The sequence below is a fragment of the Oncorhynchus tshawytscha genome, linkage group LG13 (assembly GCF_018296145.1).
Source record: "Oncorhynchus tshawytscha isolate Ot180627B linkage group LG13, Otsh_v2.0, whole genome shotgun sequence".
Classification (NCBI taxonomy): Eukaryota; Metazoa; Chordata; class Actinopteri; order Salmoniformes; family Salmonidae; genus Oncorhynchus; species Oncorhynchus tshawytscha.
The window spans coordinates 56,173,463-56,193,995 of NC_056441.1; the positions used below are offsets into that span (position 1 = coordinate 56,173,463).

General features: G+C 43.6%; 1 protein-coding gene across 4 annotated transcripts in view; it reads left to right on the plus strand.

Annotated features, from left to right (window-relative positions):
- LOC112265192 (limbic system-associated membrane protein) overlaps nt 1-20,533 on the plus strand; it is a 1,166,314-nt gene that overhangs the window by 1,013,567 nt on the left and 132,214 nt on the right. For 3 of the 4 annotated variants that reach the window (XM_024442285.2, XM_024442287.2, XM_024442286.2), the window contains exon 2: nt 13,477-13,555. In XM_024442285.2, the coding sequence (XP_024298053.1) occupies nt 13,477-13,555 (79 nt within the window). Of the gene's footprint in view, nt 1-13,040; nt 13,556-20,533 lie in introns of those variants that run through there. The other variant, XM_024442284.2, reaches the window with a different exon arrangement.

The following is a 20,533-nucleotide window of genomic DNA, read 5'->3' on the forward strand; positions in this document are numbered from 1 at the left end:
CTGTGTATATGCAATGTGTAGTTGTTTGTTGTTATTAATTTACTCCTTTGTTAAATGTGTTGGTGGCCCACGTTACAGTGTGGCTTTAAAGGTCTCCATATTTGTGGTCATAGAGCTGAGAACCAATTCTCATGTGTGGTTTAACCCATCTTTACTGTTCACTCATGGATTAAATCCCCCTTGGCTCTTACTAACAGCCACTCTAACCATAGTGCTATTTGCTTGACTTTGAGCGTTTAACTCAGCCAGTGTTCCATTTTCACCATGCATATGTAATAATCAATGCATTAGCCCATCAAACTAATGTTTACATCCATTAAAGTGACTTAGTAGCTGAATAATGGTACAATGTTTCCCTCTCATTAAAATACAACAACAATTCATAATCTGCATTTTAATACACTTCTGTCTGGTCACGCATGATGAACATGTTCATCTATAATTCTAATCAGGTGCTAAAAGATCACCCCTAGCACTAGATCCTCAACCAGCCTGTAAACGGGAATGTTGACCAGGAGTTAAGCATCAGAGCATCATTCAACATGTTTCCCTGGGGCTACATAAGGATTGATACATGATACTACCTAGCCTGATGTTTGTCAGCAGATCCCTACAAGAAGGTATCCTTTTGGAGGACATGTGCTTGGCCTAAATTCAAATGTACATCCCGAGGGACTTGTTTTCCACCAGATTGACCTTTTGAGATCAACAATCAAAACAAAAACAAAATAAACCCATTTTCCTGTGAAACCTTCAAGTCTCATGCGGTGGTATGTTTTTGTTGTGGTTTCATAGATTTGCCTTCAAGTCATCCACCATTCCCATGCCCATATAGTGGAAGAGGCCACATAGAAAAGTAAGAACTGAAAGCACCAACAACTCACCAAGCTGAACATTAAATAGAGGCAAAAAAGCGAAACAAACGGATACATTAAAAGTGGTCGAAACAGTAAAATGAACAATTGTTGTTGATTGTAATGGATATCCAAGCTGCCAAAATAGGGTGTATAAGATATACTATGAGGTAGATAGTGAAAGGTACAGTGGGTGCTCAGATTTTTATAGCTTGATTTGGTCGCAATGTTTATCTTAATGTCTGTACTGAAACTCGGTGAGTCTAGTGTTAGCACATAGTGTCTGCAATGGCTGTTTGTGGCATTGAGTCTAACAAGTAATTGCTATCTGCAGTATACAAAACAAACAATCAGCGAAACCTGTATGATAGTATGTGTACTGTACAGTATGTCAACACCTTCGTCGACACCTCAGTGTTCAGTTGCTTTTCTCCTTGTGCTTTCACATTCAATACAATATTTTTTCTATGGCTCTATGTGGACAGCCTGTTTGTGAAATGAATAGCAAAAGAATGACCTGAGGGTTGGAGATTAACTCTTTGGAGAAGATTATGTTGCTGCTACAGTACGTGAGGCGATCATCTCCGGCGGGATACATAGAGCTAAGACTCTGAGAAAGGTCAAACTCCCACCGTCTCGCCTTCAGAATTACCTTCTCCAACCATCGACCGTAATGTCAGGATCCCCATTTGCATGGAGATTGACCCATATCAGATGTTTTTGATTCCCTTTGATCACAGAATACATTGTTGGAACAGTTATGTAAGAATTCACAAGTCTTTTGGCCTTGTCTTGGAGAATGTTGTGCACTGTGGATTTGGCTCTCGGTTGCATGTGAGTTATCATTTCAGCAATTGTACCATATGCACAATCTAGTCATCTGTATGTTCATATATCAGAGAATGCGGAGTGTTTTCACACCTTAGTCCCTGTTCAACTCACAAACCGTACATAATGTCTGAGGATTTTAAGCTTGTGTAAGATTGTAGCATGGATTTTCTGCACGGAATAAAGGGCTTGGAGAAAAACATCTTGTGTGAAAACAAAAATGAAAGCATATGCTTATTACTGTAGCATTCACTTCGGAGTTGTGTTTTCGCATTGTGATCAACTTTATGAAGGTAAATATCTTTGGCAACCTAGCCACAGTTGTAGTCAGAAGATTACATACGCCTTAGCCAAATATATTTAACCTCTGTTTTTCACAATTCCTGACATTTAATCTGAGTAGAAATTCCCTGTTTTACGTCAGCTAGGATCACCACTTCATTTTAAGAATGTGAAATGTCAGAATAATAGAGAAAATGATTTATTTCAGCTTTTATTTCCTTCCTCACATTCCCAGTGGCTCAGAAGTTTACATACACTCAATTAGTATTTGGTAGCATTGCCTTTAAATTGTTTAACTTGGGTCAAACGTTTCGGGTAGTCTTCCACAAGCTTCCCACAATAAGATGGGTGAATTTTGGCCCATTCCTCCTGACAGAGCTGGTGTAACTGAGTCAGGTTTACAGGCCTCCTTGCTCGCACACGCTTTTTCAGTTCTGCCCACACATTTTCTATAGGATTGAGGCTTTGTGATGTCCACGTCAATACCTTGACTTTGTTGTCTTTAAGCCATTTTGCCACAACTTTGGAAGTATGCTTGGGGTCATTGTCCATTTGGAAGACCCATTTGCGACCAAGCTTTAACTTCCTGACTGATGTCTTGAGATGTTGCTTCAATATATCCACAATTTTCCTAACTCATGATGCCATCTATTTTGTAAAGTGCACCAGTCCCTCCTGCAGCAAAGTACCCCCATAACATGATGCTGCCACCCCCGTGCTTCACGGTCGGATGGTGTTCTTTGGCTTGAAAGTCTCCCCCTTTTTCCTCCAAACATAACGATGGTCATTATGGCCAAACAGTTCTATTTTTGTTTCATCAGACCAGAGGACATTTCTCCAAAAAGTACGATCTTTGTCCCCATGTGCAGTTGCAAACCATAGTCTAGCTTTTTTATGGCAGTTTTGGAGCAGTGGCTTCTTCATTGTTGAGCGGCCTTTGAGGTTATGTCGATATAGGACTTGTTTTACTGTGGATATAGATACTTTTGTACCTGTTTCCTCCAGGATCTTCACAAGGTCCTTTGCTGTTGTTCTGGGATTGATTTCCACTTTTCGCACCAAAGTACATTCATCTCTAGGAGACAGAACACTTCTCCTTCCTGAGCGGTATGACGGCTACGTGGTCGCATGGTGTTTATACTTGCGTACTATTGTTTGTACAGATGAACGTGGTACCTTCAGCGATTTGGAAATTGCTCCCAAGGATGATCCAGACTTGTGATTTCTTTTGATTTTCCCATGATGTCAAGCAAAGAGACACTGAGTTTGAAGGTAGGCCTTGAAATAGATCCACAGATACAGCTCCAATTGACTCAAATGATGTCAATTAGCCTATCAGAAGCTTCTAAAGCCATGACATTTTCTGGAATTTTCCAAGCTGTTTAAAGGCACAGTCAACTTAGTGTATGTAAACTTCTGATCCTCTGGAATTGTAATACAGTGAATTATGAGTGACTTTGTCTGTAAACATTCGTTGGAAAAATGACTTGTGTCATGCACAAAGTAGATGTCCTAACCAACTTGCCAAAACTATAGTTTGTTGACAAGACATTTTTGGAGTGGTTGAAAAAAAGAGTTTTAATGACTCCAACCTATGTGTATGTAAAATTCCGACTTCAACTGTATGTCGACCAAGTTGTTTTTTTTTGTTGTTTATTCCATGTGTGACGCAATCTATTTGTGGAGGAACCATGATAGCTTTTGCCAAGCCAAATATTTAAGGAATGTCTGTTACCAGAGAACACATTGGTGTGACTGATGTTTTGGATCCAAACACTGCACACACAATATGATTATTTTGTTTATCTGGCTTGGCTTGGCATGTAATCAATCTATATGGCTGGGAATGAAAACAAACTTGCTCGCCATGCGTTTGAATATCAGTTTGGACATTATCAGCACTGACGTCAGCATAAAGATCTCATGACTCACTGGACAGCATTTGATGACAGAGGAAACGTCACCAAATAGGCAGAGATTTACACTAACAGCAACCCACACTTTTGCTGATTTCTAAATGTATTCCTAGCCCATACTTCCCACGCATTCCTGTAGATCTGAAACAATTGGATCGGTGTAAATAATGTGCCAAAAAATCCCACCCATCATTTTACACCTGATCCTGAACCTGATCAATCTGATACTTTCAGCAATATCCTATGGTAGTGCCAAGGTAGTTGATTTGGAATTCAGTACTAGTTGAGGCCCTAAAAAGGTTTCTCCCTCATCAGAAACCCTAAAAGGAGGTCAATCACCACTTTGAGAACAACATTGCCATTCTCTTTTGTCTTTGCTGCCAGCTTGAGTTTTGCTGACACACGGCTCATCAGGCCAAGGTGTAATTCAATGTGTTCCTCCTGTGATATATTGCTGAGTGCGGGTACCGTATCCTTTTTCCTGCATATCATGCATTTCGCTGCCAGGAGCTCGGGTATGACGGGAATGTCAAGGTAAATTATGCATCCACTCTTTTTTCCCCACAAAGAGAATGGAATTAATCAGAACACACTGTAGGTGGGCGTGTTCGTTAATGTTCCCTTTTCCCTTTTGACACGGGCCATAGTACGTTAGTTAATAGCGTGATCTCATGGGTGAGAATGCCTCATTGATCACCCAAATTTTAGTAATAGTCATAGAACCATTGGTTTTCATAACCAGGTTACCCTACACAGTTCATGAAGAATCATGCCTGGCAGAGTTCAATAATGATGAACCCTTTTTTACCTGAAATTGCTTCTCCAATATTTATGAGTTTGTGATTTTGGAGAGGGGGATTGTTTAATGAGGGGATAACAGACACTCTTTGGTCAGCTTGGCAGGCTTTAAATGGGCCTCAATCAGGCATATTGTCACGTTCTGACCTTAGTTCCTTTGTTTTGTCTTTGTTTTAGTATGGTCAGGGTGTGAGTTGGTGTGGGCAATTCTTTATTTTCTATGATTCTGGATTTCTGTGTTTGGCCTGGTATGGTTCTCAATCAGAGGCAGCTGTCAATCGTTGTCCTTGATTGAGAACCATACTTAGGTAGCCTGTTTTCACTCTTGAGTTGTGGGTGATTATTTTCTGTTTTGTGTTTTCACCATACGTGAATCTAGCGGAGACATGGACATGCCAACACTAGGGCGTAAGAAACCACCCGTCCAAAATACGAAACCAACCCCCCCCGCAGCACGCCGAGGACGAGGCGATCCGGGTGGAGGCGGTGGAAATCCCTCAAGAGGGAAGGATCTAAAATGTCCCTCCCCGGTACCCAGCACCTCTCCTCCGGACCGTACCCCTCCCAGTCCACGAGGTACTGCAGGGCCCTCACCCGGCGTCTCGAGTCCAGAATAGCTCGTACTGTGTACGCCGGGGACCCCTCGATGTCCAGAGGGGGTGGAGGGACCTCCGGTACCTCACCGTCTTGTAGGGGACCAGCTACCACCGGCCTGAGGAGAGACACATGAAACGAGGGGTTAATGCTATAGTAAGAGGGAAGTTGCAATCTATAACACACCTCGTTTATCCTCCTCAGGACTTTAAAATGGCCCCACATACTGCGGCCCCAGGTTCCGGCAGGGCAGGTTTCGAGTCGAGAACCAGACCCTGTCCCCTGGTGCAAACACCGGGGCCTCACTGCGGTGGCGGTCAGCATTTCTCCTCTGCCGTTCACTGGCCTGCCTGAGAGAATCCTGGACTGCCCGCCAGGTCTCTCTAGAGCGCTGTACCCACTCCTCCACCACAGGAGCTTCGGTCTGACTCTGATGCCACAGAGCCAGGACCGGCTGGTAGCCCAGTACGCATTCGAATGGCGACATGTTCGTGGATGAATGACGAAGTGAGTTCTGGGCCAACTCTGCCCACGGGACGTACCTCGCCCATTCTCCTGGCCGGTCCTGGCAATACGACCTCAGAAACCTACCCACTTCCTGGTTTACTCTCTCCACCTGCCCATTACTTTCGGGGTGATAACCAGAGGTAAGGCTGACCGAGACCCCCAGACGCTCCATAAACGCCTTCCAAACCCGGGACGTGAACTGGGGACCCCGATCAGATACGATGTCCTCTGGAACCCCGTAGTGCCGGAAGACGTAGGTAAATAGAGCCTCTGCAGTCTGTAGGGCCGTAGGGAGACCAGGCAATGGGAGGAGACGGCAGGACTTAGAGAACCGATCCACAAAGACCAGAACGGTAGTGTTCCCCTGAGATGGGGGAAGATCAGTAAGGAAATCTACCGAGAGATGGGACCATGGCCGTTGTGGAACCGGGAGGGGTTGTAACTTCCCTCTAGGCAGATGCCTAGGAGCCTTACTCTGAGCGCATACCGAACAGGAAGAGACATAGAGCTTCACATCCTTAGCTAAGGTGGGCCACCAGTATTTCCCCCTAAGACCCCGCACTGTCCTATCAATCCCCGGATGACCCGAAGACGGTAGTGTGTGAGCCTACCGAATCAATTTATCACGAACACCAAGCAGCACGTACCTACGACCGGTCGGACACTGTGTAGGCGCAGGTTCAACCCTCAACACCTGCACGATGTCCGCGTCCACCTCCCATACCACCGGGGCCACCAGCGAGAGGCTGGAAGGATGGGAGTGGGTTCGATGGACCGGTCCTCGGTGTCATAGAGACGGGACAGCGCGTCGGCCTTAGTGTTAACTTCTTGCGTCGAGCAATCCCGTATCCGGGAGCGTAATCATAGCCTCAAGCTCATGGCCCACCTAGCCTGACGCGGATTCAGTCTCCTCGCTGCTCGAATATACTCCAGATTGCGGTGGTCAGTCCAGATGAGGAAAGGGTGTTTAGCCCCCCTCTAGCCAGTGTCTCCACACCTTCAGGGCCTTTACCAAAGCTAGTAACTCCCGGTCCACCACATCATAGTTCCGCTCCCCCGGACCCAGCTTCTTAGAAAATAAAGTGCAGGGACACAGCTTCGGTGGCGTGTCCGAGCGCTGAGACAGCACGGCTCCAACCCCAGCCTCAGACGCATCCACCTCCACTATGAATGCTAACGAAGGGTCCGGATGCGCCAACACGGGAGCTTCAGTGAACAGCACCTTCAACTGGTTGAAGGCTCCACCAGCCTCTGCCGACCACCGCAGACGCACCGGCCCCCCCTTCAGCAGTGAGGTAATGGGCGCCGCTACTTGGCCATAACCCCGGATAAACCTCCGGTAGTAATTGGCAAACCCTAAAAACCGCTGCACCTCCTTTACCGTGGTCGGAATCGGCCAATTACGCACGGTGTTAACGCGGTCACACTCCATCACCACCCCCGAGCTGGAAATGCGATAACCCAGGAAGGAAACGGCTTGTTTGGAGAACACACATTTCTCAGCCTTGACGTATAGGTCATGCTCCAGCAGTCGCCCAAGAAACTTGCGCACCAGGGAGACATGCGCGGCGCGTGTGGCAGAATAAATCAAGATGTCATCAATATAGACTACCACACCCTGCCCGTGCAAGTCCCTGAGAATCTCATCTACAAAGGATTGGAAGACGGCTGGAGCATTCTTCAACCCATACGGCATGACGAGGTACTCATAGTGGCCTGATGTGGTACTAAACGTTGTTTTCCACTCGTCTCCTCCCCGAATACGCACCAGATTATAAGCGCTCCTGAGGTCCAGTTTTGTGAAGAAACGCGCTCTGTGGAATGATTCCACCGCCGTAGCGATGAGAGGTAGCGGATAACTAAATCCCACTGTGATCTAATTGAGACCTCGATAATCAATGCACGGACGCAGACCTCCCTCCTTTTTCCTCACAAAAAAGAAACTTGAGGAGACGGGTGACATGGAGGGCCGAATGTACCCCTGTCCCAGAGCTTCCGTGACTTATGTCTCCATAGCCAACGTCTCCTCCGGTGACAGTGGGTACATGTGACTCCGGGAAAGTGCAGCGTTCTCCTGGAGGTTTATCACGCAATCCCACCGTTGATGGGGTGGTCATTTGGTCGCTTTTTTCTTACTAAAAGCGATAGCCAAATCGGCATATTCTGGGGGGAATGCGCACGGTGGAAACCTGGTCTGGACTCTCCACCGTCGTGGCACCGATGGAAACTCCTATACACCTACCCGATCACTCGTCTGATCACCCCTGAAGAGCCCCCTGTTTCCAGGAAATTAGGGGATTGTGAATAGCCAGCCAGGGAACCCCCACCACTGGAAACCCAGGTGAATCAATAAGGTAGAAACTGATCTTCTCCCTATGATCCCCCTGCGTTACCATGTCCAGCGGAATCGTGGCCTCCCTGACCAGCCCTGACCCTAACGGTCGGCTACCTAAGGAGTGCACGGGGACAGGTGGGTCTATCTGCACTAACGGAATACCCAATTTACGGGCGAGTCCACGATCCATAAAACTCCCAGCTGTGCCTGAATTGACTAGCGCCTTATGCTGAAGAGAGGGAAAAAACGCAGGGAAAAAAATAAACAAAAAGATGTGACCAACAGGGAGCTCTGGGTGAGTTTGGTGCCTACTCACCTGGGGTGGCCGAGAAGTGTTCCGCCTGCCAGCTCGACTCCCAGAGGGACTCCTCCAGCACCGGTCCGGAGTGTGTCCTCTCCGGCCACAATAGGCGCAGGAGGAGCCTCCTCATCCGGTCTCCCTAGATGCAGCTCCTCCCAACTCCATCGGAGTTGGAGCGGCAGGGCTGGAAGGTGGATTTGACAGGACCCCTTCTGAACGCCCGCGGGCAGCTAGCAGGTTGTCAAGTCGAATCGACATGTCTATCAGTTCAACAAGGGAGAGTGTTGTGTCCCGACAAGCTAGCTCCCGGCGGACGTTCTCCCAGAGACTGCAACGGTAATGGTCCATCAGGGCCCTGTCATTCCACCCAGCACCAGCAGCCAGGGTCCTGAACTCCAACGCGAAGTCCTGCGCACTCCTCGTCTCCTGTCTGAGGTGGAACAGCCGCTCACCCGCCGCTTTGCACCCTCTGGTGGGTGGTCGAACACAGCTCGAAAACGGCGGGTGAACTCCGGGTAGTGGCCCCGAGCCGAGTCTGGGCTGTTCCAGACAGCGTTGACCCAGTCCAGGGCCCTACCCGTCAAACAGGAGACGAGGAGGCTCACACTCTCCTCACCCGAGGGAGCCGAAGGCACGGTAGCAAGGTAGAGCTCGAGCTGGAGCAAAAATCCCTGGCACCCAGCCGCCACTCCATTGTACTCCCTCGGGGGGGAGAGACGTAATGTGCTGGACCCAGAGGACGACGTAGGTGGAGTAGGTGGTGTAGTTTGTGGGGTAGACGTCGGTAGACCACTCCTCTCCCATCGCTCCATCCTCTCCATCATCTGGTCCATCGCTGAACCGATCCGATGGAGGACAGCTGTATGATGGTGTATACGCTCCTCCATAGTTGGGAGAGGGGTGGTCGCTGCTCCTGCTGACTCCATAGGTGGTGCGGGCTTCTGTTACGACTTCTACAAATGGTGCGGTGGAGGAGTCAAACGCAGAGAGCAGGTAATATTGTACGTGAATCTATTTATTCCAACGACAGCGGAGACATGTGCATGCCAACACTAGGGCGCATGAAACAACCCGTCCAAAATACACAGGACTAAAACTGTCCGGAAAATAATCAGAATACACTTATACACCAACACCAAAATAACAGAGAACAAGCCCGCACAATACCCAGCGGGCCTAGTGCCCTTAAATAGCCTACAAACAAACACTAACTCAAAACAGGTGTACCCAATTAAACCCAATAAACAGAAACAAACGGAAAGGGAATCGATGGCAGCTAATAGGCCGGCAACGACGACCGCCGAGCGCCGCCCGAACAGGAAGAGGCACCATCTTCGGCGAGATTCGTGACAATACTGTACCTTTAACATCCAAATTCACTAGCTAGTACTATTAATACTGTATTACCATGTGACTTGCATAACACAGCATGTAGTTCCCAACATGCAACAGGGTTTTCCAGTGTTTCAAAATACCCCTCTGGTATCCCCTGAGCTTGGAGCTGCCCAATAGCATGGTACTAGGTCCGTCAGGCTTCTTTCCGTCAGCAGTGTACAGTATGTGGGGAAGAGTGGGGTGGGCTGAGTGGGTTTCTCTAGTCTAGTGTGTGGACGAGGGAAGGATGATCGGACAGGAACAGTGGAGTATCACTGACCATTTGTTCAGGCTCGGCAATAGGTGAACAGTAACCATATCATATGTTGACGGTATGGTGGGTAAATAAGGAGGAAAGAAAGGGAGGAGGGGCGTTTTCTCTCCCTGTCTTCTCTGTGTTCTTGGTGCTCAGTCACGTAACTGTACTGCAGTAGGATAATGCGAATGCAGTAGGATAATGTACAGACTGAGGGAGGAAGAGAGAGGGGGTGTAGCTCTAAATGATCTTGGCCATGTATCAGTGGAAGGCCTATGACAATGAGCATAATGTTTAAATGTTATATTTAGGACCAGGTTAAGTTAAATGTTTTGCACTGGTACAAAATATGTGTCAATCATTATCCGAGGAGTATAAGAGCAAAGCTAGAACATGAAAGTCAACAGTGAGTGAATCACAAAAATAATTGTCACTTTAATGTTTTATTAATTATCTTAATATTAATGTGTTATTGATCTACTTTAATGTTGTAGCCTTATTCACATGCTTAATTAATCTGGCCCAGCATTTGAATAGAAGAGTTTATGCATACTTAAAATCAATGGGCCTTAGTATGCATAGAGCTTGGCAGTGTGCAAACTATTATGTCTCTAAAATGGCAAAAACTTCTCAGTTACTTTTCAAAATGGAAGATGGAGTTTGACATTTTGTTCTAAGGAGTATGAGGATGATCCACAGCGGAAAGCATTTTTAGTGCTCCCTCTAATGCACTAATATTAGCACTTCCATGAACTGTCCCATATTAATTATGCTCATATGCTCCAATCTCTCACAGATGCAGTTCCATTCTGGACTAATCTCACACTGAAGCCTCATTGCACCATGCTGCTGATGATAAAACTGAGAAGCCAAGTGTGTTTTAGTGCTATACTTTACAATTTATTTGAACCACAGACGGTTCCTGTAGGCCAGGGTTCCCCAATCGGTGGCCTGCAGGCTGAATTTGGGCCGCGTGTGATTTTATTTGGCCCCCCAAGTTTTCTGAGTCATTTTTTATTCAATTTTTTTTCAAGTTGGACATAAAATACTGTAAAAACACCAGCAAATCAGCTCCAATTGATTCTAATTTGGGAAATCTGTTTGGGCTTCTTGCGGTCAATTTGCAGTCTACAAATGATTTATAATTACGTTCCGGCTCCCTGACCATCCGCTCAAGAAAAAAATTGTCAAACGGCTGAATCTAGTTGATGATCCCTGCTGTAGGCTACATTGGCAGTCAACAAAGGATTACATTTGATCATTAATCATAATAACAAATAGTGGTGTTTATTCAGGATATAAACCCAGGTTCAATGTCGTAGATGAAGACGCCATGCAGTGAATGCTGATGCTTTTGACTCTTTTTCCCACTGTGATCAATTGTGCAATACTGTATGATTTCACTTAACAATTAATTAAACTGTGGAGTGATTGAACATAAGGACACAGCCTATTAAATCTGTTTCCTGATTAGCAAGAAAAAAAAGAAAAAAAACTTATTGGTTGGCACATTGGGGTTGGCACATTTACATTTCTGATGAAGTTGAAGGCATGCCCTTGCATCTCTTGCCCTTGCTCCAGTGACAGCCAAAGTGATTATAATTACCATCCTTGTCAAAATCAAAGCCAATGTGTCTAGACACAGTTTTATGATGACAGATTGGGCATGACCCTATAAACAATAAACAACTCTACCCATCAGCTCATTCATCTTAAGTGACTTTATCCAAGCTAAATGTGATGAGCGTATTAAGAGAAAATGTCTGAACAGTAATCTTCCCCCAAATAAATCTTCACTGTTGAATATGTTCCTGTAGCCTTTTAAGAAATATTTTAGCTTACAAAATAGAACACGTAAATAATATTTTGAGACAACAACAAATCTAACATAAGCTATATCAAGTCCTTACAGTGAAATGCTTACTTTACAAGCCCTTAATGCTTTAAATAAGTTTATGAAAAAAAAAGTGTTAAGTAAAAAAACAGATAAGTAAAAAATTGAAAAGAAAAGTAACAAATCATTAAACAGAGGCAGTAAAAAGCAACAGTGAAGCTACTGTATAAACAGGGGGTACTGGTATAGAGTCAATGTGCGGGGGCACCGGTTAGTCAATGTAATTAAGGTAATATGTACATGTAGGTAGAGTTAAAGTGACTATGCATAGATAATAAACAGAGAGTAGCAGCAGCGTAAAAGAGGGGTCTGGGTAGCCCTTTGATTAGCTGTTTAGGAGTCTTTAAGCTTGGGGGGTAGAAGATGTTAAGAAGCCTTTTGGCATTCAGAACCCTATATGGCATTCAGTTCTATTGGTGTCAGCAGTAGGATGGTAACCTCCAGAGGTGAATTGAGGTGACATTAGACAAGCAAGGATGTTGTGCACCTTGTCACCTTACCTTACCTGGCTATACTGCATACCACCCGACAAGGTCTTCAGTGTTGAGCAATTAAGCTCCATAGCTGGGCTATACTGGTGGCCCTATAGTCATCTTGAAATACCTGAAATAGGCTATATGGGATCATAGAAATAGAATGACAGAATTATAATAGAATTATCATTATATTTTTATGTATGAGGGAAAGCCAGCACAATGCATTCAATACTGTGGGTTTTTACAGCTGAAAAGCCTGCCGCACACATTTTACATAAATGTAATATATATATATATATATATATATATATATATATATATATATATATATATATATCAACCAATTAAAATGTGAACCTGTAAGCCCATAAATATGATTTAATTAACTAAATGTTCCTTCTAATTTCTTTGGGTTACGTCATGACCATGTTGGCATGTAGTCTTAACTGTGGACCTAGAACAACAAGCGAGGCATTTACTTAGACACATAGCCAATGACTTTCCTCTCCTCTCAGCTGCCGACCGCAGTTGTGTCTAGTAGAAAGGGACCTCAGCTGGTGCTGTTGTCGTGACAACCAAAAAAGGCGCATCAGACTCTCATGAAGGGGGCAGCAGTGCGATGTATAAGCGGGGGTGGGGTAATCGGGTAGAGAGAGCTCTAGAGTGAGAGGCGCTGGTGACTGGAGAGGACTGAATTTCCTCCCCACCTCTAAAGAACTCTGCTGCCTGTCTATCGCAGCCTTTACGCGGGAGCTGAAAGCACAGTGGAATACAGGGCTTTCAGAGAGGGTTTACGGAATATATGTTTTCCTCCAAGCCATTTTGCTTTCGTTGTTTCAACGCGTATTTATCTTCCTCAACATCATAGAAACCCCTGGTCACACTTTGTCGTGGAGTAGGTTATTGCCAAGGGTCGGAGCGCCACTTCAATTCCCTTTTATAAGTCCAAACACTTTCTCTGGGATCTCTGCGCGCCCAGTTCGAAATGCTGGTCGGAAGGAGACCGTGTTGGAGGCAATTGCAGGCTTCTTTTTTCAGACTCCTGTGTCTTATTCCTACAGGGTTCCCCGTCCGAAGTGTGGATATGCAGCGAGCGACCGACAACATTACTATCCGCCAGGGTGATACAGCGGTTATCAGGTAAGGTCCCTGTCCAACTTTCCATTCATCCGCAGCCTCCAAGTGATGCTGAGTTTTGTATGCAAAGCATAGAACCAGCATGTAATGAAATTACCAATGATACAATTGACACGTTCGCTAATGTGTAGGCTACTGATGTCTAATGTTCTCATTTAAAATATTGAAATGTCACATGGTGTGTTTTACATTAAATAGGACATCAACTAAGTTAAATACTCATCAGTAGGGTATGAGAAATGTAGTGATAAAAATATGCATATTTTTTGAAAGTGTGGATTTCAAGAGACTTATTTTCATTTTGATCTGATATGCGATTTGATGTTGCTCCGTAGCCTGGTTTATTATGTAGTCTATGCGACAGTTATCATCCCCAAACTGCAAAATAATGATGTAGCCTAATTTAAACAACATTGCCCTGGTATTTATTGGAAATCACTGAAAACGTTAAGTGTGTCATAGAATTGCCCCAAAAAATGATGCCCGGGAAGCGGCAGATTATAGGAGGCTACTCTTTTCGATGGGGGAGAGTACAGGCAAGTGCTGCGTGGGGTAGCCTACAATACATAACGATGCAGTTTGATTTCCGAATTGCACAACAGCCCATATTACCCGGTTATGAAAAATAAGTCCAAAGCGCTTCACTGTGAATGAAATCCATATTTTCTTTGTGCCAATTATGTCGGGAGTAGATTTAGCCTTATAGTTAATCACCTCCCAGACAATGCAAGCTGTCAATTTAAGGCTATTATGTTATTGTTGGACACAGATGTCATTAGTCACGTGGTCACAGCCATGTGTTTTTGGACTGGCAGGTCAGTGAGGGGCTATGATTACCCCTCCCCCTCCCCAAAACTAATTATGCAAGACACAACAACAATATTTCTCTCTTTAACTCACTCTCCCTCACACACACCGGCTGATTTTTTTTTTCTTCCGCTGAATTGAAAAGTATGCTCATGTAGAGTTTTTGTGGCACAGCCTACATGGTTAAGAATGAACCATAATGACTGAAATGTCTGAAAAAATAGCTAGGAAATTTGCGTTATTGATGTTATGTATGATATTTTTATTTTTGTGTAATGTTAAAAGAGAGCAATCTGATCTTTATAAAGCAATGTTAGGTTTTATACCCATTGTGAGGTGCATGCATTGCACCAGACAGAGACAAAGAGAGTATTGTTTTATATTCGCTGACTGCAGTAGATGGGTTGTCTATGGAGTTTGGGAATCATTGACCCAGACACGCCCCTACTGGGCTGTATTGCCTTACAGTGCCTCTGCATGCCAAGCTGTAATATATTATATATGTATATATATCAACACACATACTACATGACCAAAAGTATGTGGACACCTGCTCGTCAAACATCTAATTCCAAAACCATTCATATGGAGTTGGTCCCCCCTTTGCTGCTATAACAGGCTCCACTCTTCTGGGAAGGCTTTCCACTAGATGTTGGAACATTGCTGCGGGGACTTGCTTCCATTCAGCCACAAGAGAATTAGTGAGGTCGGGCACTGATGTTGGGCGATTAGGCCTGTCTTGCAGTCAGGGTTGAGGTCAGGGCTCTGTGCAGGCCAGTCAAGTTCTTCCACACCAAACTCAACAGACTCTTTCTGTATGTACCTTGCTTTGTGCACAAGGGCATTATCATGCTGAAACAGGAAAGGGCCTTTCCCAAACTGTTGTCACAAAGTTGGATGCACAGAATTGTCTAGAAAAATGTCATTGTATGCTGTAGAGTTAAGATTACCCTTCACTGGAACTAAGGAGCCCGAACCTCCTCCACCAAACTTTACAGTTGGCACTATGAATTGGGACAGGAAGCGTTCTCCTGGCATCTACCAAACCCAGATTCGTCCGTCTGACTGACAGATGGTGAAGCGTGATTCATCACTCCAGAAAACGCGTTTCCACTGCTCCAGAGTCCAATGTCAGCAAGCTTTATAACACTCCAGCCGACGCTTGGCATTGCGCATGGTGATCTTACAATTGTATGCGGCTGCTCGGCCATGGAAACCTATTCCAGGAAGCTTCCGATGAACAGTTCACGTTGCTCGGTTTGGAATGTGTTAGTGAGTGTTGCAAACGAGGAAAGACTATTTTTACGCGCTACCTGCTTCAGCACTCGGTGGTCCCGTTCTGTGAGCTTTTATGGCCTACCACCTCGCGGCTGAGTCGGTGTTGCTCCTTGACGTTTCCACTTCACACTAACAGCATTTACAGTTGACCGGAGCAGCTTTCGCAGGGCAGAAATTTGACGGGAGGGTGGCATCCTATGATAGTACCACGTTGAAAGTCACTGAGCTCTTCTGTAATGCCATTTTACTGCCAGTGTTTGTCTATTGTATGGCTGTGTGCTCAATTCTATACACCTGTATAAAATGTGGCTGAAAGCCAAATCCACTAATTTGAAGGCGTGTCCACATACAATATATTTACAAAAGTATCAATTCACTGTAAATTTTCTCCTACATAAGACTGTATCGGAGCACACCATCATGTTCTAATGGAAAATCACATTCAGATATTATATTGAAGACAGTAATTCAATAATTATCTAGCGTCTTTAGACCTGAACATTTATATCACACTACCATTTAATTAATTGTCGCACTTGTCGTCTGTAAGGAGTGAGGGATTGTACAGATTAACATCATCTGACGCAACATAAGACCTGTTGAAAGTTACAAAAATTTAACTTTCAGTTTAAAGAACTATATACACTTGATCCTCTCATGGGGATGCAGTAGTGCAGCAATGGGAATATCTCAAAACCTGTGGTAGCCTATATTGTTAACCTGTAGGTCAAAAGGTGTGCTGATCACTCTGGTGTTGTCACAGCCAGGCCCAGCAGGTTTAGGACCTATAATCCACTTACTGGATTTCCTCTCACTAATTGCTTCCATCAATTCAATTACTTGATCATCAGGTCAATCAAATTCCAATGTGGTTACTTTTAAATCTTACTAAGGCTCACCAATTGATATCCATTTTAAAAATTCCAGCCAATCAGTTTACTCAGTGCATTCATTTCCTTCAATTAAGAGTGAGTTTAGCAGTCACCTGGCCTGTACAGTAATATATGTTCTACTCAATGCCTAGTTGTTTCCTTCCATACAGTGTCACTCAGTGCGCCTAATATTAAAACATGATTCCTGAAGTTACATTCGTGAACATAAATTGACTTCAAGTTGACTTTTTAACAGTTAACTCAGTCATCAATGACTACACAACAAATTGCAGTTGTGTGCCCAGTAGCCCGACCGAACAACATGCATTTTTCACTCCCCAGTTTCAACAGACAAATCGGATAAATAAATATGTATAAAAGAACAAGGGCCACTGAGAGAACTTTCAGGGGGGGGCCAGGGTAGTCATTTGTTGCATGAGAAAGTGTAGCCAATGTGATTCCATAAGCTGGTTTTGCTGTGCTGTTGGGATATCCGTGGCCTAGAGAAATAATATAGCCTTGACTCCATTACCGATGCCTGCGGCTTAGTTATGACATTACAGGCATAGGTGGAGCTGAACCCTTAAAGAAACTATTTTGTTACACAGTAGCTGTGGTGTGCTAGTAACAATGTCCCTAAGATGACAAAGAAAAAGGGTAAAGTTACCAAAATAATTGTCCTTTTTCAGCATCAACACTTTAATATTGATTAAAATAAAAGGTGTTGTAAAGGTTATTTTAACCTCATTTGCTCGGCTAGTTAATCTGTTAAACCCTGAGATTGTTTAAGTCAGTCTCGTATACAAGAGATGAGATTCACATGACATGAATGTGTTAGTACAGCAGTCTATGTTGACGCATTCTTTAGATTAAGTACTGTAGAAGTCCACTGTGGCTTAGAATCATGCTGATTACGTTTTATTGACGTCTTTGGCTGACATTTGACTTAATACCAGTTGAACATTTTCCTCTCTGCGTGCTTCAACTAAATTCATATCCCAAACGTCTTGTTACATCCCCAAACATTTAGATTGCAGTGAAAGTGTCCCACATTCTGAACTACTTTGAGATTGATACCACCTCAACAACCCAAATTAATCCTTCTCAGTCACAGTGAATCACGGCTGGATCTCAAAGTTATTTTGTATCCCTTTGCAGCATTTCTGTGTCACAATGCTTTACTTTTTAATTGCTTTTTCACTAGTTGGCAGTCCACGGCCTGCAGGGTGCGTTCTGATGTGGGAGAAGCGCAGAAAATTGACAATTGCTTATTAAAGCATTAATGACACAGACACCGGGATTTCTCTCCTCCGGGACAATTATCATTGATTTGACAATATCCGCTCCCTTTCGTGGTATTTGGGTGGAGATCATTGCGGGCTTGTGTTTTGCCCTTAGGCCCGGATGTCAGACACCCGAATATCTCTTTTCAATTAAAGTATGAAAGGCTCAGTGTGTTTGAAACCTGCTAGGTTCAGATATCAGACCTGTGAAGCAGGTTCTCATAGAGATACACCGACATAGCAGGCCCTGTGTAGCATTTTAAAGCTACAATTTGGGATCTGGGAATCCTTATAATGGTCAGTTCAATTATTCATATGTACATATAAAAAGGTTACATTTCACCAGCCTCATCCCTCAGTTGTATACCAAAATGTGGCGGGCTGGCTGTTTTGTTGTTTTTAGAATCCCAAACAATAGCTTTAATATGGCCCCGTATGCATCGGATCAGGATCAGACTGGAATACATTGTGGTTTGATGGCTAATGTGGCCTTGAAAGGATGGTGCAATGTTATCTAGGGAATTACTATCTCCTTATAGTTCAGCTCATGTTTGAAGGAAATCTCATTTTATTTGACATTTTCCTGTAACATTTGTTGTCAAAACAAGATTTTTCTTCTCTGCTGTATAGTTGTACAGAAGTTGACATACACTTAGGTTGGAGTCATTAAATATCGTTTTAAAACCACTCCACAAATTTAGTTTTGGCCAATCGGTTAGGACATCTACTTTGTGCATGACACAAGTCATTTTTCCAACAATTGTTTACAGACAGATTATTTCATTTATAATTCACTGTATCACAATTCCAGTGGGTCAGAAGTTTACATACACTAAGTTGACTGTGCCTTTAAACAACTTGGAAAAATCCAGAAAATTATTTCATGGCTAATTGACATCATTTGAGTCAATTGGAGGTGTTCCTGTGGATGTATTTCAAGGCCTACCTTCAGACTCAGTGCCTCTTTGCTTGACATCATGGGAAAATTAAAAGAAATCAGCCAAGACCTCAGAAAAAAAATCCTATATCGACATAACCTGAAACGCCACTCGGCAATGAAGATGACGCCGACAAAAACAATAAACACTACAAAACAAACCGTGAAGCTAAAGGCAATGTGCCCTAAACAAAGTCAACTTCCCACAAAGAAAAGAGGGAAAACGGGCTACCTAAGTATGGTTCCCAATCAGAGACAACGATAGATAACTGTCCCTGATTGAGAACCATACCCGGCCAAAACATAGAAATACAAAAATCATAGATAACTAAACATAGAATGCCCACCCCAAATCACACCCTGACCAAACCAAATAGAGACATAAAAGGCTCTAAGGTCAGGCCGTGACAGGAAGGGAATATTTACTCTGATTAAATGTCAGGAATTGTGAAAAATGTAGTTTAAATGTATTTGGCTAAGGTGTATGTAAACTTCCAACTTTTCAACTGTAAGTGTGTCAGTGTCTGGAATATGGTCTATCTACAGTATGTCAGACATTCCATCTTTTGAGGATGAAACCAGATAAATGATGCCTACTCAATACTGGTTCCATGTAATTTGGGGCATAGTTTCAAGTGTATGGAAGAATTGAACACTTTTCAGCTCATTTAATAGTATTTGTTTTCAAGGCTACTGAAACACACCCAAACCTCTCCAGTATAAGTGTTGGAATGTCGTCAATTCTCATTATAATGAGCAGGCCGTTTTATTTTAAGTTTATCTACTTTTTGGTTTGTGGTGGGATTTACAAAGAGATTGCCTCTGAGTGTTGAAGGATTTTACAACAGAGAATTATTCAAGTGTTGATTACAATACTAGCTGCTATTGATCCCAGCAGAAAATGAATGGCTTCGCTAACTGTTGACACACAGATCCTGATCCAAATCCAAACCTCACAGTTAAGAGATTATGACCATTTGCATAATTCCACTACCGAAAATGCATTTTCATTGTTCTCTTTAAGAACTGCACATTGATAATTTAAATACCAGACTGGTTATCCTGTCTGTTCTCTGTGTGGGTCACTTTTCTTAGACACATATTTTCAAGTCCAAAAGATCCACTAAATCTATTAAGAGTAATGTGGTTGTGTTATTATGACCATATAAATCACCCATTACCTCTAACAATTGCCAAGTCATTGACTCCAAACATGGATTTTCAATTTGGAAGAGCAGTTATTGATAAGTAGTTTGTTAGCATACTCAGAAGGAGGGCACTTACTGTAAGTGTTCGTCTCCAGTACTGTAATGTTCATAGGGGCTTAACACTCTACCAGGAATCCTTGGCAAGTGACCCACAGAGGACATCACTGCATGCCATAGATGGCATAGATGATAGAAAATAAACCAAATCTGAACACACTTACATAATTCACTTATGAGACATGAATGGCTCTTGTGTCCTGATTTGAAAAATGTGAATTCAATTACTTTGAATAGGTGAACTGGTTTTTGTGTTCCTGTTATTTCAAGATCCTATTGTAGAAATATATATCTTAAATATCAAATGGGGTCCAAGTTAAACTTTTTTGGTACTATTAGTAATGTTTTGCAACTATTACTATGCTTATACATGCCGCAACCATATCACAAGCATTGTCACATTTTAAATAGGAAAAAACATTGGCTGGAACATAAGGAGAGAAACCGTGCTACACAATTTCACATGTCCCCCCGAAGGACCGCTATCTCTCAACAAGTCATCTGACTGAGTGCAGGTTTTTTACAGTTTAGAGCCTCCC